The 22,874-nt window shown below is 41.9% G+C and overlaps 1 protein-coding gene across 6 annotated transcripts in view; it reads right to left on the minus strand.

The window, feature by feature from the left end:
- Nucleotides 1–22,874, minus strand: part of LOC109043979 (uncharacterized) — a 50,263-nt gene that overhangs the window by 15,697 nt on the left and 11,692 nt on the right. For 3 of the 6 annotated variants that reach the window (XM_019061399.2, XM_072306247.1, XM_072306246.1), the window contains exon 2: nt 3,316–3,381. The exons of 1 other annotated variant lie outside the window; for it this stretch is intronic. Coding sequence is in view for 3 of the 5 variants with exons in the window: in XM_072306247.1 (XP_072162348.1) it covers nt 3,316–3,381 (66 nt within the window). In the remaining 2 variants the exon portion in view is untranslated. Of the gene's footprint in view, nt 1–3,315; nt 3,382–17,898; nt 17,954–20,414; nt 20,488–22,874 lie in introns of those variants that run through there. 2 more of the 6 variants (XM_072306248.1, XM_019061400.2) reach the window with 2 other exon arrangements.

Consider the following 22,874-nt stretch of genomic DNA (forward strand, 5'->3'; position numbering starts at 1 on the left):
TTATATTTTGAACCAATCGATATCGATACAATCTCAGCCGTTTGATGTATCGAATACGATCTATATATACCTCACTTATTAATGAAAGCAAGGCGGAAGAAACCACAGGTGTCTTTACCGCGGTGGATGTCGTTAAAAACCGAATTTCACAGAGCGCAATATAACTCGATTAATATCGAACGTAGAAAGCTGCTGTTCAGACAGATCTTATTATTTTCGGCTGAAGTACAAGAATCAAGTATAAGAACACGAGGCGCAACTGACTCATTACGCCATGCTGGCCTGGCTCTTCACTGACGTTTTGGACATTGACAGAGAGAAGTAAAACTTGTAAAATAGCTGAAAAAACTTATCATCAAAGGAAAAATGTGAATTACTTCTCTTTTTGAGGGGAGGAGGGGGGTCTGCGTGAGGCTATGCTCGACCCCTTCCCCTCCGTGGGTGGGTGGCTCAAGTAATACGTGAGTCAGTCACATTTCTGACGTTTGGCACGTCTGAAAGCAGCTGTACTCCGTCAACGATGCGGTTTTTCCGAGCACGTATCGGCAAGAACGTTGACCAAGGGTAGAGTACCTATATTGAGAGAGTATGGCCACTGGGGTTACCACCTCTGATTGGCTCAGCCATCTTAGGCTGAATGGAGCCCTTAGGACCCAAAAATGGCGGACGCCATAAATTAATGTAATGCAAAATGACTCAAAATGTAGTTTTCTTTGCTTATCGTAACGAGAAATTTACTCAAATGCACTCTTGCGACTTCTTTACATATTTTTAAGACTAATCGTGTGCAATTTTTGAGAAAAATTATCTTGAATGTAATAAGGTTGGCAGCAAGTACGGTTGGTGGTAACCGTCAAAAGTTGGAAATGACCCCCCTCCCATCCACAAAAACCAAAACAAAGCACCGCCATTTTTGGGTCCTAAGCCTCTCCATGGGGCCCAGTGGCCATACTCTCTTAATATAGGTACTCTAACCAAGGGTGCAGAAAGTTCTTCGGCCCACGCAGTTTCGAGCATTTTGGGATTCAACTCACGCGCACCATGACATTGCGCGTTCGCAGAAATTTTGTGAAAATTAAACGCGGTCGGATTGATTTTCTGAAAATGTAATGCTTCCGCAGTCAATTTCTCAAAAATTAACGGTTCCGCACTAAGTTGGTAAATTTATCAACACACTTGTCAAAAATGTCCGTAAAAATCAGTGCGTTTAGCGTTCACAAACCGAATAATCGCACGCTCGGTTCATGAAACCGAACTTCTTTCATCAGTTCTTCTGATCTCCTTAGTTCGGTTACACGAAACTGAGAGTTGGGTTTGACGGACCGGTGGTTGAGTAATATACATCACCATGTTCTCCTTCAGCAGGGTGTCTACTAAAACAGGCTGGTCAAAAATAAGTACTTTTACGGTATTTTTTCAGTACATTCTAAAAAATGCAGTGCCTCCTCCAACAGAAAAAATCTGTACTTTTTCAGTACTTCCATTTGACGAAATTAGAAAAATTTCAAAAATTTGAAATTGCGACAAAAATGACAAAAAATTTAGAAAAATTACGGACCTTTTTGCGGAATTTCCGCACTTTCTCAATACTTCCGGACCGCTCTTAAAAAATCAGTACTATTTCCGGACTTTTCGGAAATTCCGGACTCGTAGACACCCTTTTCATGATGTGGATATGCAATTTGAACTTCTTAGAATCCAAAATATTCATCAAAAGTTAACCCCCCCACCCCCAATTAAAATTTTCAACTCTGCGTTGAGGTCTCTGAGTCAGCAGAAAAGAGACCATGCTCTTTTTCACTGTTGTGGATTTGAGGATTGAGGATATACTAGCAAGATGGTGAGGTTATTATAATATAAAAATTAAAATCGTTCGAGTTATCAGTGTTGCCACCGACTTTAGTGTACCCGAACCTAAGCATCCGTACGGGCCACGCTTTAGAAGTTCCCGACTGGAGTCGATCCATATTCGGACGATCTGTAAAGCTTGTCCAGTGGCGTGGCGTGAATTGCGATGTATCGGTTGTTATGCCATTTAAACCTATGAAAAAAGATCGATTATCAGGGTGTTCGCAGCGAACACCTTAGTAATCGATTCTTTACCATAGTTTCAAATGGCAAGATATAGATAATCGATTATTCACGCCACGCCACTGAGCTTGTCGTGTACTTTTCGGGGAAATTCAATCGGCATCACTACACGGATGGGGTTCATGTCGGATGAACATGGAACGAAGCTGCGCGACTCGAGACGACTCGGCTCCGATGCATATTTCATGCGGATGCCCGGATTGGCGGGTGGCCTTGTCCTTGACAATCGCGCTCCCCCCCCCCCCCCCCCCCCCCGGGCACTCCTTTCCGGCTGATTTCAGAATTTTGATCAATCGATGGTGCATCGAACTGCTGATCGGCTCGACGACATGCCACTACTGCGGCCTAGAGTACCTATATTGAGAGAGTATGGCCACTGGAGTTACCACCTCTGATTGGCTCCGCCATCTTAGGCTGAATGGAGCCCTTAGGACCCAAAAATGGCGGACGCCATAAAGTTAATGTAATGCAAAATGATTCAAAATGTAGTTGTCTTTGCTTATCGTAACGAGAACTTTACCCAATTGCACTTTTGCGACTTTTTTACATATTTTTAAGGCTAATCGTGTGCAATTTTTGAGAAAAATGATCTTAGATGTAGTAAGGTTGGCAGCAAGTGCGGTTGGTGATAACCGTCAAAAGTTGGCAATGACCCCCCTCCCATCCTCAAAAACCAAAACAAAGCACCGCCATTTTTGGGTCCTAAGCCTCTCCATGGGACCCAGTGGCCATACTCTCTTAATATAGGTACTGTACTGCGGCCCGAGAAAATTCAGGAGGTAGCGGTCAGTGAGGAATGTCAACACACACCAAAGTAACACGAGAAAGTAAAAACTCTGCGGTAGAGGTATTGATTTCTTCCAGAGCAGCAATGCGCCAGGGTCGGCAATATGGGGAATTTAACACTTCGTATATTAACAGAAATGGAATGAGTGATATGTAATTTAGAAGTAAAAAGTGGAGGAGCCGAGGGGGGGAAGGGAAGAATTTTCAAAAATAGTAATATTTTAACATTTGAGGGGATTTTTTTACTATTAAACTCACACTCCAACCCCTCTCCCAGTCCAGGAGAAATTTTTGACCGTTGATATACATCTCCCCATTGAAAATTTCTGGTTACGCCATAGGAAGGGAGGACAGACTGATCTTAAGACCACTCTCGCTTCCTCTATAATCTATTCATGCTTAAAAAAAATAAAATTAAATGAAAGCGAAATTACACACCTAATGTAAGTATCAAAGGGACGGACGAATGGAGAGGAGATTGAGGTTGATTCTTCAGTTCTTTACCTGAAACAAGAAAAGGTAAACACAAATTATAAAATAACAATCCTTGAAAAATCGAAATAAACGGACTAATCTATTACGGATTGAAAATTCAAATTATAGGAAAGGAACTTTCAAAACAAATCAAATCCAGTTACACGATTACAGATTGTATTAAAGATTTGATTGGTCGAAACTAACGCTGTCCCTGGTAAAAATTGGCAGTAGAATCTGTGTTCCAAAATACCATAGACCTAAAGCCGGCTGTAAGATTTCTAATAGCTTCTATAGCCGGCTACACAATTTCTAATGGCCTTTTATAGCCGATGGCGATCAAGCAAGTGTATGCTAAACGTTACTAATTACGGATGCTAGGACTTGGTGAGTTTTTGGACTACCGCTCTCTTTTTGGGCCGTAGTATCTTGATTTATTTTGCGAGGAAAGCTCCGTACTTTTGATGGATGCCTACCATTCCTAGTATATTAGAGCGCCTTCAGTTTCGTATGATACTGTGCAATACCTCTGGTGTGAAATAGTTGCTTCAAGCGCCCGCCGTGGCACGCTGCGGCGCGGCAGGCGGGCAGCCAGCGCGAAACGCGCATTGGCGCCTACAAACCTAACTGGGATACTTCACGCGATGCGCACTGCGTGAAGTATCCCTGTTAGGTTTGTGGGCGCCAGTGCTTCGCCGCTCCGCTTTGTGTTGGGCTCCAATACTTAATCTGGCGGAGTCAACGTTATTCAACTCATGATTTTGAAATGTTTGCATATCCTGTATGGAGTATTCTCATTTTAATTGATGAAAAAAAAATTGTATTAAAGGAAAATATAATGTAGGTTTTGTAAATATTAAGGTGGTTCCGTATCAAACTTAATGATTTCCAAAGCACACGAATTTCTACACAATTTCTTATAGCCTTTTATAGCCGATGGCGAAATAGCAACAGCCGGGCAATATAATGTAAAGCCCGGCGATAGGAACTATAGCCCGGCTGTATAATTTTTTATCGCTTCGTATAGCCCGGCCGTATGATTTTCTCCGCATTCTACAGCCAGCTATATGATTTTCTGTAGCCTTCTTTAGCCGGCTATAAGAATTCCTATGGTATTTTGAAACGCAGCTCTTATCGCCAATTTTCACCGGGGTGTACAGTGTGTACACGTTTGTACACCGATACATGGGGTACAGAAGGACCCCAGGATCTTTCAAAATCAAGTTTAGGATTCCCTTCCGGTTAACGGTAGTTAAGTTCAGGATTGGACGTTAGGGTTGGAAATGTTCACGTGTGGTGTCGTGGTATCGTTTTTTAAGCGAAATCGTTTTTAAAAAAAAACGCAAATTTCTTACAGATATTGTAAAGTTAAAAGTGTATTTCAAGACTTTTCCGAAGCGCTCATCGTGATTTTTGACCCATTTCCTGTGTGCTACAATTCTTCTTCTTCCTCTAGCTGAAGTTTGCAACAGGCCCATTCGGATTCCTTGGGATCGATTCCCGCAGTCCCCGACTTCATCCAACCGGTAATAATCGAGAGAAAAACCTGGTGGGGGTGGTCTAAATCACCCTGTATGACTATAATTTGCGAGTGGAAATTTTGTAACGTTGGAATGAAGTTAAGTTCTTTCGCCTGCGTGGGAAATGACGCGACGGTTTTCGGATAGATTCCTGGTATTCTACACTAGGCCTCGTCTCCACGAGCCGTTTCACGAGATTTGTCCCAGGGAAAAATCCCACTTACGAAGTTGGGAAAAATATCGAGTTAATCAATATTTTTCCCAGTACCAAGTATGGTACTTGTACCCCTAGGACCCACTGAGAGAAGAAGAAGAAGTGAAAACGAACAGTGCGATATTTTATTCATTACTACATTGTGAATGTTTGTTTAGTTAAAATAATGTGTCTAATTGTCAATTGAGTGCAATTATTATTTTAATCCCGGTTGAATACTCGACTTTAACCAATTTATCTTCCCGCGAAAACTAGTCGCAGGACTGTATGAGCCCCGTCCCGTGGAGACGGTAACTGGGAAAAATCCCAGAGGTTTCATTCCTGCGATTCAAACTTGGGACAAATCCCATAGAATAGAATAGAAAGAATAGAAATCACTTTATTCGTTAAAAAATGCTCAAAAAGGCAAACAAACGGGTCAACTTAGATTAAACTTAATACTAACATTCAAAATTAGAAAAATGCATAATAGTTAAATTGGACAATTCTTCAAGTGAATTAGATTGAATAAACGTCTACACCAGTTCTCTAACTGCGTAGAATTCTTTCTCCACTAGGAATTCAGTGATCAATTTTGAGAATTCTTGCAATTCCGTGTTATCATCAATTTTTAAATCCTTCAAAGGAAGTGTATTGTAACACAGTAAACATTGCTTTACATACTCGTTTTCTCTTGGTGTTATGAACTTATTTTTATTTCTTGTGTTAAAATTGTGCTGATCTGATAATTTTGTAATTTGTTTGGAGTTTTCTTGTATGTATGTTGCTCTCTTTAAAATTATCATTGCTGGAAATGTTAGTAATTTATGTTTTTTAAACAACTCATGGCATGAATCTTCAGTCTTCATACCGAAAATAATTCTGCGATTCAAACTTGGGACAAATCCCATGAAAACGTCCCGTGGAGACAAGGCCTTACGAGCCGCGCAGCGCGGGTGTTTATTAAAGGAAAGTGTTTAGAATAACGCGAAGGGGAGGTGCGCGGGTAGTCAGACTCGTTTGGTCAGCTCTCAGCTGCTAAAACATTCGGTTTGTCCTGTCGTTGACGTCGCGTCGCGTCGCGGCGCACTATGGTCCGAATAGCCGGTTTAAGCGGCAATAAATCGAAAAAGTGAAGTTTGGAAAAAGTTAGATTTTAAGCGGTAGATCGATAGTACATACTGTAGAGAAGACTCCTGTAAAATTTCACTTCGATTAAAGCACTAATAAAGATGTGACAAGCCTGGGAAGTGCGGCGCGCGGAGCACTTTATGAGTGCGATTCCAGTTACCGAGCGGCAGTGCTGTGTTTAAGGGCTTGTTTTCGTCGTTTCACCGTACCTGAAAGTGTTTGGGCACTTGATTCACAAAATATAAGATAAGTTTAAGATGTTTCATGCTGAAACTGTTCTTTTTCATCATATCTAATGTTCTAGATTAACCCTTAGACATAGTCAATTTTTTCAATAAATTCGCAAAAGTAGGACCCAAAAAATATCCTTTGCACCTCTGAGCACCTCGTAATTTTACTCGGAAGTTATTGTCATGACTCTAGACTACCTTTTAGTCTGAGTGGCAGATCAATCACACACAATCGCCTCAAGTTATTTCTCATGAAAAAGACGTTTTCGCGTTTCTTATCACTTACAACAATTAGCTATCATATGCCATTGACGATGACTTTTATCATGTTCCATTGTCATATTCTAGCAAATCGAATGCATTAGAGCCTAAATCTGCCCAGGCAGAATAATACGAGTTGATGGGGTTGATCGGGACCAATTGAAACTTGTGCTCAAGAACAGCAAAGAATCGCCTCGGGAGGCTACTTTGAGGCCCCGTAAAAGTTTTTTTTTTTGACGTTTTAAGTGTTTCAAACATATAATCTATCAGTGTAGATATATTTTAGCATAAGTTTAGCTTGGCAGACGAAAACAAGTCTGAACGGTTGATCGGTGGGACTTGAAAGTAAGGCTCCCGAGCAATGAAATTGTCTTAGGAAGCCACTTTGAGGTCCCGTAAACTTTTTTTTTTTACGTTTACCCATGTTTCAAACAAATAATCTATCAAAATGGATATATTTAAGCTTAAGTTTAGCTTGGCAGACGAAAACAAGTTCAAACGGCTGATCGGTGGGACTTGAAAGTAGGCCTCTGGAGCCATGAAACGTAGAAGTATTATCCTGAGCTGTCTTTTTCAAGTTCCCTTGATAGTAGTGTTTGACGAGGCTCTACTTTTAGCTTCTTATAGTCCATCCAATGTAAAATTAATTTTTAAACTTATTAAAAAAAAAAAAAAAATCTACCGAGAATCGAACCCGGGATATCAAGATGACAAGGGAAACGCGATGTCAACACTGCTCCACCGCGTCGGCTCGAACCGAGAGCCTCAATTCAAGGATTGTGAACAAAATATTACCACAGTTATATAAAGTATAAAAATGTTAAAAATGGATTTTTCCTGAAGAATATTAGCATTTTTGCACTCAGCGACCCTAAAAACCCCTGAAAACTCATGTTGCGAGGTTTAAACATACATATCTGATTTAATGCCGCTTAAACCGGCTATTCGGACCATAGTGCGGCGCGTCGTCCCGATTCGACAGTCCGCAGCTCACGCTATGCACACGTCGACGTCGTCCGATCCTCTAAAACCGTGCCAAGACAACCAGTTTCCATGAGGAGTTGTATACGTTTATGATTTACTCATTACGCGACAGGGCACGTCTTTACTAATGGAGCAAGTTGCGTGTAGAGTCCCTTTATACTGAGAGTCAAGACAATTCGGCTCATGAATGTCACAAACGGGAATAAAGATTACAGAAATTTAACGTTTTTCGTAATCTTTGATCGGCACATTCTCAAATGCCTTTCTCCGTTCCTCCTCTCGTTCCGTTTGTTCCTTGCCGAACCCGTAATTCCCCGGTCCATTCCAGATTATAATCTTTGCAATTGGTGAAAATGTAATCTTTATTCCCGTTTGTGACACTGTGGAGGCCTAAAATACGGGAACCAATCAGAAATGGATTCAAATGGAGAATTTGCGTGCAATTTTTTTATTGCTTCATCTGAAAAGGCCTAAAGAGCTGATTTCACAGTATTTTTTGTAATTTTTTTCTGATATGGGAAATAGTGTAAAAATAGATTTAAAGGTGAGAAAATGCACCGCCTAGTGACGTCATCTGGCAGCATTTCCCATTTAAACACACGTTTTTTAGTAGATTCGATTATTTTGTCATATTTTCTCCAATAGTTGTGCAATGCATGAACCAAGGGTATCCTCGTGTTCAGTTCACTCAGTAGTTTCCACTTAAACACGAAATTCATCAAATTTCAAGACACCTGCAAATTCTCCATTGTCTTGACTCTCAGTATAAAGGGACTCTAGTTGCGTGGAGCAATACCCCTTCTTCCGTCTAGCCTCCAAAATAAGCGGACGGATTTTCATCAGACATGGCAACAACGCCAAGTGTCGGGCATGACAAATTATTCGTTAATTGACTGAATTTTTTTATTCATTCTTTTACTGGCTCGTTTGCTTTCTGCTTTCTACCCCCCCCCCCCCTTCTTTCGCTGGCACGCGTTGATAAAGTTCACACAAGCTTTTTTCAATCTCCCTGTATCCTGTATAATATGCGGCGGCAAAGGCTCGCGCAAGTCGTACGGAGGCGTGACTGGTGTCATGAAGAAATAAAGGATAGCGAATTCGCAGGTGTCTGAAATTTGATAAATTTCGTGTTTAAGAGGAAACTACTGAGTGAACTAAACACGAGGATGCGATACCCTTGGTTCATGAATTGAACAATTATTGGAGAAGATATGACTTAATGATCTAATCTGCTAAAATACGTGTGTTTAAATGGGAAATGCGGCCAGATGACGTCACTAGGTGGTGCATTTTCTCACTTTCGAATCTATTTGTATACTATTTTCCATATCAGAGAAAAATAATATAAAAATGCTGTGAAATCAGCTATTTAAGCACTTTAAGATGAAGCAATACCAATTTTGCATGCAAATTCTCCATTGTGTATACTACTGCGCTGAAAGGGAATGTCGTGTGAGTCCTTGAATGCTGCCGAAGTCTCCGAATGTTTCAGGAAACCCCCCACCCCCCCCCATCCTGTACACAAGAAAAAGGTGCATTAATAACTGAAAAGTACACTAAATCGTCCTTTTGATCGCACGGATAAATTAGAAAACCGGCGCTCCGCTTCGCTCCGCGCCGGTTTTTGGGGGGGCTTCGCCCCCCCAAGCCCCCCCAGGACGCGCGCTTCGCGCGCGTTTTTTAGTTTGAGTGTCCGGCCTCAGTTGTTCTGTCTTTAAGTGACCCGCGCGTCCACCGCGGGAAGAGTGTATTTTCCGAAGGGAGGGGAGGGGGTGGGGAGCTATCAATCTTTGGAGGTTGGATCTACGTTTACACTGTTGGAGGCATTGATTATTCGAATAAGGACTTCATGTCGCCAGATTGTAACAACAATCCTCATGTAATGTCTGATATGAAAAAATGTCAACAAACGCTGTGGCAAGCTTGAATGACGATGGATGAATCTCCATAACCCACTGTGCGACAACATTGCTGTTTTGTCCACCAATTATCAGTCTTTAACCCACTGTGCGGCAATATAGCCATCAGTTCATCAGTTCGTGACCCATTGTACGACAACATTGCCGTCTTATCCACCACTTCTCAGTTCGTGACCCACTGTGTGACAACGTTGCCGTCTTGTCCACCAATTTTCAGTTCGTGACCCACTGTGCGACAACGTTGCCGTCTTGTCCACCAATTTTCAGTTCGTGACCCACTGTGTGACAACATTGCCGTCTTGTCCACCAATTTTCAGTTCGTGACCCACTGTGCGACAACGTTGCCGTCTTGTCCACCAATTTTCAGTTCGTGACCCACTGTGCGACAACATTGCCGTCTTGTCCACCAATTTTCAGTTCGTGACCCACTGTGTGACAACATTGCCGTCTTGTCCACCAATTTTCAGTTCGTGACCCACTGTGCGGCTTCCCTCCTTTTGCCGCACACCCCCCGCCTAAAACTTTCAAAGCTCGCCATTTTTAAACGGCTCGACCGATTTCGCTCAGATTCAATACCAGCCTAGAACTAAGTAAGATCTTCCTTCTGTAAAAATTTCGGGGGGAAAGCTTTTAATTTGCGCGAGTTATCGCGCCCACAAAATTGAACCTCCCCCCACTTCTCGCCCCCACCATTCGAAATGTAATACTTCGATCTCCGTTTTTTTTTCGCAGAAGGGTAGTCCTGTTTCTCTTCTTTACATCGCAAAAAGTTTCATTCGGAAATGTTTTAAAATGAGGGAAATATAACCAAGCAAAAATCGGAAAAACCACGATGAGTCGGAAATACATACATAAATAAACAGATATATAAATAAATATATATATATATATATATATATATATATAAACATGAATTCAAACGGCATGCATATTCGTAATCTACGACCCATGATCGATGCTCATTACATGGTCTTTGGTCCAGATCTGACATCAGGGGAGAACGCAATAGTGTATTTCCTTCGGAAAATACACTAAAAAATTCTGAGCCGCGAAGCGCTTCGAGGGGTTCGACCGCGAAGCGTTCAGTGGGCGTAGCCCCCTAGTGTTCACGCGAAAGTCATAAATAATGCAAAGACTCACTGGTGGTATCAGTGATTTGACGAGGACACTCTAATGATTAGTACGAGAGTGCGGAAAAATGTGGAAACGTCCCGAACAGTTTGAAGCGCGGCGCGGGTCAAATAGAAGTTATGAATACAGCTTGAGCGTAGTAATGAGCGTTTCAAAAGCTAGTGGCTAGCCCTCGGTTTTCAGAAAGACTCTGAATTTCTCATCAATTTTTTTTGTATAATAACTTTTTACCTTAAGGTTTTTGATCGCAGAAACGCCCCCTCCTTCCCTACTAAAGAGAAATTTCGTGTTACATACTACCGTGCTAAGGAAAAACGCCGTATGAACATTCAAGAGTTGCCAAATTTCCTTCGATAAAATGTTTATTTTAGACGATATTTATGAATATTTTTCCCTCATATTTTCAGAATCTTTAGGTAAAATTGTGAACTGAATAACCTGAAAAATTGAGAGGAAAATATTCATAAATTTACCAGGAAATTCCAATTTTATGAGAGGAGATTTGGCAACGCCTGAAGGTTCATACGGCGTTTTTCCTTAGCACAGCAGCATACGCCACTGGACTGGACTGAATTGCGAAGATTGCGACGAACTTCGCGCAGAGCCAGTTTCGTGTCGTATGCATGTGAGCTTATTTTAAGAGTAAAGATAAACCTGTGTGGTGTTGGAGATTTTTCATCGATTTGTTTTTGGGTGGAAAAATCGATATTTTAACCGAAAAAATCGATTGAATCGCATCGATTATGTTGAGCTCGATAAATCGTGTAAATCGATTTTTCCCTCAAAATCGAAAATCCCGATTTTCGTTACCTTAATCCAAGTATCAGATCGGCACGCGAGTTGAATTTCGGACCAACATTTTGGCAAACTTTTCGGAAGTTTCCATTTGAATTTTTTTTTTTTTAAGAAAGCGAATTTTGAGCGTTCGTAATTTCTGATTTTTTAAATCGATTTGTCGGAGAACTGATTTTTGTCACGGTTTAAATCGATGGAATTGGATTTTTGAAGAAAATCGAATCGATTCGATGGATCGATTTTTTCAAAAAAATTACCAATACTTCAGTGTGACTTTCAACGGGTGATAGTTGATGCTGCGGCTTAGAATTTCGTAGGATCGGGTGAGATGAATTATTGCACGCGGTTTCTCAAGGACGCATTTGAACGGACCACCGACTGCGCGACAAGCCGGACCGAACCCGGAAAACGAGAGTGGATTGTAGAGGAGGAATGAACTTGGTTCGCGAATGACGTTCGTGGCATGTTCTCTGGCCCTCCCGCGCCTCCGACAGCAGTAGCTCCGTTGTTCATTTACCTCACTTTTTCTCGAGTACCATCCTCATACGCTAAGTTCCGCATTTTTTTGTCGACTTGGGCCCGACTTTCGTTGGCTGTAGAATCCCTGTATGGCAATAGAATAGACAGATCGCGTCATGGAGGGCTTAGGGCCGAAAAGTGCGCAACCAGCCTTCGAACACGAAAAACGCCAAAAAGTGCCTTTAATTGCCGATCTTCAGATTCCAATCCAAACTAAGATGGCCAGGAATGTTCATAAGTGAGGCGTTTATCCGCACAAATGAGTGAATTTAAGCAAAAACTGAGTCGAATACTTGCTTCACAATTGGCGGGCCGTGACAATTGTAATAATAAAGCGCTCTGAATGATCGAAGTTCTTAGGCTGGCTGCCCTTTTGGGCCGTAAAAGCTACATGACCACAACATAGCCTCCGAATTCCCGACATGTCCGGCGTACTATCCCGATGGTTTCCTATCCTGCTCAGCTATCCCGTGCGTGGCAATGGCGTGACGTGCTTTGCGGTACATCGATTGATCTGTCAATTGAATCTACGGAAAAGGATCGATTAACAGGGTGTTCGCAACCAACACCTTAATAATCGATTCTTTACCACGGATTCAAATAGGGAAATATCGAAAGTCGATCATTCACGCCACGCCACTGGTGCGTGGGCACTTCATCGGGATTGGACGAATCTGAAAGTTGGACCGATATTCTGCCGTGCTAAGGAAGAACGCCGTATAAACATTCGAGAGTTGCCAAACCTCTCAGAAAGTAGCTATTTTCGAAGAAAGTTATGAATATTTTTCTTTGGAACTTAGAGGAACTTTCGGTGAAATTGCGAACTTTATCGGAAAAATTGGAGGAAAAACTATTTACAAATACCGAAAAGTCGTGATTTACCAAAGCAGGGCTTCTACTAAGACAGGCTGGCCAAAAATCAGTACTTTTACAGAATTTTTTCAGTACATTCCCAAAAATTCAGCACCTCCTCAACAGAAAAATGTAGTACCCTTTCAGTACCTCCAAATGACAAAATTCGAATTTCCCCCTCAAATTGCGACAAAAATGACAAAAAAATGAAACAATTCCGCAGGGTCGGATTTACCTACTTGCCGCCCATGGGCCGCTAGTATTTTGCCGCCCCCTTCTCATTCGTTTTGAAACATCAATGAAACCCATCAAATGAACGTGCCAGCGGGGGAGGGGCGCATAAGACGCGTCTATTGTGTTGAACACATTTTTTGGGAAAACCCTGTCAACACTACTAGCAAAAGTTCACGGAACTAGGGATGTCGATACTCAGGGAAGTATCGATACTCGGTATCGATACTGGTATCGCTTCTAAGCATCGATACCGGTATCGAGCATCGAGCTGAAGTATCGATACTTATGAGGTATCGATACCATCGATACTATTTCTGAATTATGCCGTGATTCTGAGTGTGCGTATGTCTGTCGGCCGTTAAATTCCGCCAGATTTACGCCTCTCTCGAAAAAGCCCTGTTCGCGTCCTTAGTCAACTATTTTGAGCCCTTAACTACACTTATCGAACTGAGCTTTTAACATTTTTATTGAAGTATAATCATCTTGAGAAACTTGATTACTCCGTCGTTTGTCACAGTGCATCATGAAGGTGAAATAGTGGGGAGAGAATTTTTTAAAAAAGAAAAAGAGGCCTTCTTCATGGCCAAATCAGATTAAGTATCGATACCGTCGATACTGGGGTCTTGGCATCGATACTGCATGGTATCGATATCGTGGAGTATCGATGCCGAGTATCGTTAAGTATCGATCGAAAGTATCGATCGAAAGTATCGATACTTTGCAAGTATCGGATAAGTATCGACATCCCTACACGGAACTTTGCGCGAAAGTTAAGTTTCGTAAACCTATCTCTGTGTGGACAAGGCCTTCCATTCATTAGAAATGAACGAAAAAATTATGAAAGAACAAACATAAATGTGGATTAATGATTTTAACTTCCGCCGCCGCGCCTCGCAGACCGCACTGTGTTTGATGCAATGCGTGAAGTATTCACGCAGTCTTGTAGGCGCTATGCGTCTCACGCTGATCGCACTGTCTTTGCCGCAATGCGTGAGGTATTCATGCATTCTTGTAGGCGCTATCCGATTCACGCTGTCCGCAATGACCGCACTGTGTTTGCCGCAATGCGTGAAGTATTTGTGCAGTCTTGTAGGCGCTAATATGTGTTACATGCCAATCGCCGCGCCGAGGGCTTCTCCTTTTCATCTCGAGTCCACGTCATCATTTCTCTCTACTTAATTCGCACCGTTCCAGGCCAAATTGCGTGTTTGGTTTCTCTCTTAACTCGACGAATTAAAGGTGCTGTCTCTTGTATCACTGAAAGACGACCAAAGTAGAAATTACTAAACTCCCAGAAAATTAGAGATTTTGTCGCCTTTTCTCGTTTGTATTTTTTTTTTCTAAATCCGATTTTTTTTTTTATACCTACATTTAAAAAAATTGCAAAATTTGCCGCCCCCTACAGATTTGCCGCCATGGGCCGCGGCCCATGTGGCCACCCCCTTAATCCGGCCCTGCAATTCCGGACTTTCTTGCGGAATTTCCGCACTTCTTCAGTGCTTTCGGCCGCCCTTGAAAAATCAGTACTATTTCCGGACTTGTAGACACCCTACCAAAGGAAATTTGGCAACGCCTGTCAGCTCATACGGCGTTTTTCCTTAGCACAGCAGTATTGAACACCGAATCTTGTCTCCACACGACTGAACTTTGATGCTTCAGGGGATGTGGGGTGCAAGAGGGAGGGGAAAGAGAGCTTTGAGAAGACGCAGCGCGAGCGTGTCAATTCGTCGCTCCTCTGACGTAAGGGCGTAACTTCACTCCCACGTGAGCCCTGGAAAGGATGAGATTATACGGAGAACAGGGCTCTCGTGGCGACGAATTGGGCAACAATAAATAAGCGTTTGCAAATGCAGTTGTGGGGAGTTTCTCCAGCTGATTCGCTCCGGCGGCGCGGCGGGGCCCGGCTTGCGTCTCTCATTGCTTGCATGCTCATGCATTTCGCTTCGACTCCAGTCTCCGCCGACGCGACGCTGCTGCCGCAGTGGAGAAGAAATCTTGAAAGTGGATCAAGAGTAAAAAGTTTCAATTGTAGATACTGCTTCGATAACTGACTAAAGAACACGCCAAATGGACCCAGTTTAACAGAAAGGAACCAAGCCACATCAGCTATTGCAAGTTTAACTGGGCAATCACATTTTTTACGAGAGAACGTTTGTTCGGATTCCTTTGAAAAATTTAAGGGATTTGTTTCGCACCATGGAGAATTTTCACTGAAATTCGCACGAAAATCCGCACAACCGTTTTCATGTAAAAAATTAAATTGCCCGATTAAATTTGGCAATAGCTGATGTGGCTTGGTTCCTTCCTGTTTAACGCGGTCCAAATTAGAGTCCCTTTATACTGAGAGTCAAGACAACACCCGTCATGGAGTCACAAACGGGAATAAAGATTACACAAATTGAACGTTTTTCGTAATCTTTGATCGGCCCATTCTTAAATTCCTTTCTCCGTTCCTTCTCTCATTCCGTTTGTTCCTTGTCGAACCCGAAATTCCTCGGTCCATTCCAGATTATAATCTTAGCAATTGGTGAAAATGTAATCTTTATTCCCGTTTGTGACACTGTGAAGGCCTAAAATCCGGTTAACCAATCAGAAATGGATTCGCATTGTCTTGACTCTAAGTTGACGCGTTCCCATCAGGCTGCTACTTTTGTCGGACGTTACTTTTAAGTGTAAATTAAATGGAAGAATCAAGATGGAGGATCTTCGTTCGCGGTCGAAAAGTGCGTAAACTTATTCGGTGTGAACGCTTATTATAAGTGACACTCGGATTAATAATAATAATCGGATCGACAGAAGGTAGATGTATTACGCGATAACTTAGATACGTTAAACACGATAAAAGCGCCATCAGAAATGGCTGCGCTCAATTACCCGATGTACTCATTCTGACGTCAGCGTAAAATGTAAACAATAACAAATCAAAACCAGCGCCTGGCCAACAATCCAAAGCCTTGATGAATTAATGTTTACTGGTTGGGCATCAGCTATCTTGGAAATCGGGCAAATCCACCAACACTTAAAAAACACTTCATTTTGTCTATTTACGGCCATCGGGTGGTTTCTGATTGGCTTGAAGGCTTGTGTAGATTTGACAGTGCATTTTATACGATTAACTTTTGAAGTTAATCAGCTAAAAATTCAAGTAAAAAGTAGGTTCGTGCCCCTTTCCAGAGTGGTCCATTTGAAGTTTTGATAGTACCCGAAAGTTGTCCTCTTTGACAGGGCCGGGTTTACCGATTTGCCGCCCACTTCTCATTCGTTTTGAAACATCAATAAAAACCATCAAGAGAACGTGCCGGAGGGAGAGAGGTGCATAAGACGCATTCACTAGTGTTGGACACATTTTTTGCGAAAGCCCTGTCAACCCTACCTGCAACAATTCATGGAACTTGGCGCGAAAGTTAAGCTCCGTAAACCTATCTCTGTGTGGACAACGCCTCCCATTTATAAGAAATGAATGAAAAAATTATGAAAGAACAAGCATATCAGTCTTTTTGGCGCTATGCGTTTCACGCCGACCGCAGCTGAACGCACTGTGTTTGACGCAATGCGTGAAGTATCCATGCAATCTTGTAGGCGCTATGCGTTACACGCCAATCGTTGCTGACCGCGTTGTGTTTGATGCTATGCGTGAAGTATTCATGCAGTCTTGTAGGCGCTAATATGTGTTGCTTGCCGACTGTCGCGCCGAGGCGAGGGCGTCTCCTTTTCATCTCAAGTCCTCGTCATCATTGCTCTCTGCGCCGCGTCGCTCCAGGCTAAATTGCGTGTTTGGTTTCTCTCATAACTCGACTAATTAAAGGTGCTGTCTCTTGTATCACCGCAGAATGACAAAATTAGAAATTACTATACTCTCAGGAAATGAAAGATTCAGTCGTCTTTTCTCGTTTGTAATTATTTTTACGCCTAAATTTTAAAAAAAAAATTGCAAAATTTGCCGCCATAAGCCGCGGCCCATGTGGCCACCCCCTAAATCCGGCCCTACTCTTTGACCTAAAAGCACTTGTAAAATTTAAAACTTCTATCAAAATTTGTTCAAAAGTTACAGGGGTGATGATTGGTGCTGGTGAAGGCGCGGAACTTCTGGACCACCCTGTGGGCAATAATTAATAAAACCACTCATTGGGAAGGAGGATTTTTGAAAAGTCTACTGTAAAAGTAACTGAAAATTAATTGACCGGAATCGAACTCTATTCAGAACTTTATCATCAACCTCGACAGAGCTCTACTGTGCAATGAGGAAATGATAACATTAAAAAACTGATATTAGACTCTAAAACATTCTCAATTTTGCAAAAAAAAAAAAAAAAAAAAAAAAAAAACTTTAAACATGTTTAACTTGTGCGCGAACCTTTTTAAATAGAAATGAGCAAATTGTCCAGTAAACTGTATTTGTTGATCTGTATATTCCGGTAATTCATTAAACGAAGAAGTTTCACATCCATGGAAACATCGCTATGCTTATTGTTCTTCGTTGGAAAAATTTGTTGCATTGTGCTCAATTCGTTCATTCATTCACTCACAGTGACTTTAAAGTGACATACTATGTTTGCCGATTGAAATGAAAACACGATGCGACGACTATCTATGTGAAAACACTCGACAGGAGAGACCATGCGAAAAACACTTAAAAAATCTGAATAATAATCACGGAGCTTTAGAAAAACTTAAAGAACACTCAATCGGTACTGAACTAATTTCAAATGTTTAACATCAGCAAGGAGGTTCATTTAAAAGACCCTTCTATCCCTTGTTTAAGAATTTGGAATACCTACAATTTCTTCGAATAGTACACCATAAAAGCAACTGGAACATAAAAATCACAATTATTGGAATCTACATTGACGTGAAACACGAAACGTTGTGCGTTGCGCCGAGAAATAAACCATAGAGGAGAGGAAAATTAAACTATTATCCAATTGATTGGAGGAAAGACAAGAAAAGGAAAGATTCAAAATTGAAGCTGGATTTTTTAGTGGATGCTATGGCGAGGTAAGAAAAACGGGCATGCTTTCGCTGATCATGTTCTTCATTCATTTGCAGCGCGATTTCACAGTTCACTGACAGTTGGCGTTGAATAAGTCTTTCCATTTCCCGTCTTTCATGAGGAATTCTTGCTTCAATTTCTCCTTTATTTACCATTTCCTACTTCTAGGATCTCCCGTGCTTCTTTCTCTCAAGGCATGAGTTGCGATTCTACCTCATGGCTCGAGCCAAAAATTATCTGCTTGAAGCCACATGGTAAGAGACTTGTGATTTGACTAGACCAAAGGCAGTTCATGAGGCGAATTTTCGCGAGTGGATTTGGTCCACTTCTTGGATCAGATCGGCGGGGTTGCGAACCAGAGGAGAAAAACACCCAGCAGAAGTCAAGAACTGGACCGAGTTTAACAGAAAGGAACCAACCCACATCGTAACCCCAATGTATCGATTCTTGAGGGGGCCAGGTACTACGGCAAGAATCGACTATTTAGCACAGGTTTAAAGGGGGGAATACGGTTCTGCAAAATTTCTGGATCCGCCTCTGTAGCGGTGATCCGATCCCCGCGGATGGAACTGATAACTTAGAGGAGGTTTTTGGTTTGGGGGTCTCTAAAAAATGATGTTCTCGCATGAAAAGGACTGTTGCTTTTAGCTTTCTCGCGGTCTTTCTGGGTAAACGTATGAAAAAAAGAATTTCGGCTAGGAGGCATCACACACACGCGCGCGCGAAATATGCGGCGGCTAATGAGTTGGTTCTCGCACACTCTGAAGAAAATCGGGTAGATCACAATACTCAAGGTCTCCGTCTACAGAATGTATAGCAACAGAGGAGCGCGGCGCGGCGCAGTTAGCGCCTGACAACGCCTTTTGTTTGGCGTTATTAATGCAGGCAGCTATTTGTTTCTATTGTCAGACAACGCTGCACGGTGACACCGAATTAGACAGGTGGGAGAATGGGAAATACAGTCGGTTGACAGAAAAAACTCAAAAAATTCACGGCTCTGGTGTTGATGAACAGGTAATTGGCCGTTCATTTTGTGAGGGATGATACCTGATGCGGACACGCTGAGTAGTTCCCGATAATGCTCATCTTTTTCGAGTCTTTGATTTCATCCGAAAACGATCGGCTCCAAAATGAGCCCATGGTTTCCAAGCCACACCGCTTGTGTACGGTCCGTCAGCTCAGAAACAACGGGCTGATTTTTGAAATTGATAGACAAAGCGATAGACAAAGAAGCCTAAGGAAATATGGCGCGATCGTGTTAGCGGAAGCGAATGGTTACAATGGACGGAGGAGGTAAGTAGAAGACTAGCTAACGCAACCAACGAGAGACCCTATTAGACTGCATTTTGCAATTTGGAACTATAAATTCTGGCCCGGTTTACAAACAACGTATGTGCCATTAGTTTCCCCATGCATATGAGTGTTTTTTCAGATGAGCGAGAATTTATAGTTCCAAATTGCAAAATGCAGTCCTATTGATAGTCCATCACTTTCTCCTTTAGGCAAACGACCACCTCTAGGATTGGTCAAAAAATATTTCTCAAAGATAGTGCAACTTAGTACAACTTCAATCGAAACTTCATTAGAAGAACTGTGGGAGTGGAAACTTCTGACGAACACCTGAGAAAACAGGCAAAAATTCCAACCTTCAGGAGAGAGGGCTGGGGAGGCTTACGGATCAGGGAAACGCGCTTTTAACGACATCCCAGCCACCTCTTCACAAACACAGATATGACGATATGAGTTTACCGCAAATAGAGAATGCATAAAAAGAGCAATAATTCGGCTTTGGGTTAGCGGTCGTCTTTGCCCTCCTGAATGTACTCAATTGATCATTACTGGTAATAATTCTTATCATTCATTATTACTAAGTAGACGGAGGAAAAATTTACATGCTATTCATCAAGTAAATTTGACATGTTAAGCGTAATATAATACCTGTACAGAAGAAACAAAATAGAATCTAACTATGGCGGAGGGGGCTGATTATGACCGAGATGACAAGCGTTAATGAATAAGAATGTTACGGTACCACGAAAAAATTAGATTTCTTATTTATTGAAACTTGGTCTTGAACAACCGTGCATAAGCGAACGTAATTAGTACACACGCACGGGTCATGCGAGCCAAAAAAGTGATTCTACGAGATGAGATTTTTTTTTTTTTTTTTTTTTATTGTCAGTCGTTAAGTATTTTTTGGCCGATCGGTGCGGTGGGAGGAAAATTTTAATACGGCAGTAAGAATGGCTCAATCAATGTTCAATATACCATTTCTATTCGGCTATAAAAACAAAACAAATAAACCTTCCACTATTTTCGCCACGCGAGCCAAGCTCGCACGATCAGGAATATTATCGACCCATAGAGAGGAGAACGACGAATATTGAATAGAGCGTTATCGGTTTGGTGAGCCGATCACACCATTGTTGTGTAATAATATTTAACTAATTTACGAACTAAATATTCGAAACGCTAGATCAGCGCGGGTTAAAAGGCGCCGCGCACCATCAATTCAGCGAACGTGCCGCGAGGCGCGAGGTGAGGAAAAAAAGAGAAAGAAGAAGAAGAAAGAAAAGAAAAACGTCGGAATTAGAAGACGTCGCGGAGTTATGACTCGAGTGGAATACTTCACATTTTCTTTTTACGAATTGTGGTACGTCATCGTTTGAATGAGTAAACAAATACGACTTAATCGTTTCCCCGGATTTCGAGTTGGAAAGCACTACGCTCGAGTCACAGTCGCTACACCGAGCCACCTTGACTTGGAAAATCGGTCAATTATCGAGACATGCAGATAATTCCGATAAAAAAAAATACCCGAGCACTCGGAATGCAATTGGATAAAGAGATGAGTTGACTTCAAAGGCAGCGATAAGAGCCTAATTCCACAGGAGTATTATTAAGCCTCACCAAGCATGTGATTTATGACTCCATCGAAATCAAGTTGAAAGAAATTCGCACTAGAATAGATAGCATTGACTAGCTGAATAAGTACTACGATTAGAATGTTGGTGAGTATAGTGTCTCCTCTACCTTTCAACCTTAGATAGTGGCGATTTTGCAGGTTGGCAACATTGTTTTTCCTCCCATTTCAATCCATTAAAAATATCGATTCTAGGTGAGGCAAGGTGCCTCACCAATAGTCGATTCTTTTACATTCATTTAAATGGAGGAAAAATAGTGTTGCCAACTTTCAAAATCGCTACTGACCTTAAAGGGTAAGAGCTGCCCAAGTGTGCAGTGTGCACTCAATAATAGACTACACAGTTAATAATTTCTGTGTTCGGTGTTACTCTATGGTACTTTTCTCTGTGTCAGATCAACCCAAAGGACTTGGTTGTTGGACACAATTTTGTGTTAAATAGACCCAGACCGTATAGGTTCCTCCGAAACATCGAAGTATGCAGAAAGTGAACTTATCTGCCGTGCTAAGGAAAAACGCCGTATGTACATTCGAGAGTTGCAAAATTTCCTTTAATAAAATGGTTATTTTTGAGTAAAGTTGTGAATATTTTTCCCTGAAACTTTCAGGAGCTTCAGGTGAAATTGCAAACAACATGATCTGAAAAATTTGAAGATGAATACTCATGAGTTCACCAGAAAATTCGTAGTTTATAAATGTAAATTTGGCAACGCCGGAAGGATCATTCGGCGTTTCTCCTCAGCACGGTAGTCATGTTCTCCTGTTTTCCTCCCCGTCACTCAGAGGTTGTGACTTGCGAGTGGCTAGCGCTTATGGATAATCACTGATGTGATTTAGGTTCGATCCTGGAAGTTGGCGCCTAATTTTGACGAGGTCGCAGATTTTCAACACGAAGATTTGGTCGATTGACACAGGAAAAACACACAAAAAAGAAATTAACCACCAGTGTGTGTTATTTCGTGTTTTACTTCCCAAATTGACACAAAATTTTGGTTAATTTTTCTTACTGTGGGTGAAGAAACATGATAAAATTACAAATTTTTCCATCAATTATCGGTGCCGGATTTACACTTATAGCGCTTCTAGACTGAAGAAGAGGAAAAGATCTGCCGGCTGGTTGAGATGATGTAGAACACCATGTTCTCCTTCATTTTGCGAACATGCAATGTCACCTACTTGGAAGTCGAAAGAGTTGTATCACGCGTTTCGCCCCATCCAACCTTTCTACTCTGCGTTAAAATCTCCGACTCAGCGGAAAAGAGACCAAGCTATTTTTCATGATTGTGGATAAGCGAGAAAAATTCATAACGTGATCGGTTCTGTGAAAAGGGGCCTCATCTTCCGGAAGAAAATTGCCGAAACTTGGAACTTCACGCGGAAAAGCGATCGTGGGAAGCGCCTGCAAAACTGTAGGAATACTTCAAGCATCGCGCTGTCTCCCCGAGCACGCGACATCCGATCTCTAGTCCCGCTCTCAGCTTTTGAATCACTGATCGCGCTATTAGGTTCGGACATGCTTACGCTGTTTGGAAACGCGTCGGGTAGCGCACGTACACAACTTCAGAATTTGGACGACGAAATAGAGCGCATTTTGGTCAGAACGCGATGAATTTTATAACACCCATTATTCAAGGTCGTGGTCTAGTCAATTTTCTCAGGAGTACCTAAATAGGGAGCGTTCGGACATGTTGGTAATTTTGAGGTTAGGTCATGGAGCTTTTAGGGCCGAACAGGGCAACCGTACTATGAATTCAAATTATCCAGAGTGATGTATTTGTTCAATGTTACGACCCGTTGTTTAAAAAGCACGCATTCGACTTCGTTTTTGCATAAATTTACTC

This window comes from Bemisia tabaci, chromosome 1 (assembly GCF_918797505.1).
Source record: "Bemisia tabaci chromosome 1, PGI_BMITA_v3".
Taxonomy (NCBI): domain Eukaryota; kingdom Metazoa; phylum Arthropoda; class Insecta; order Hemiptera; family Aleyrodidae; genus Bemisia; species Bemisia tabaci.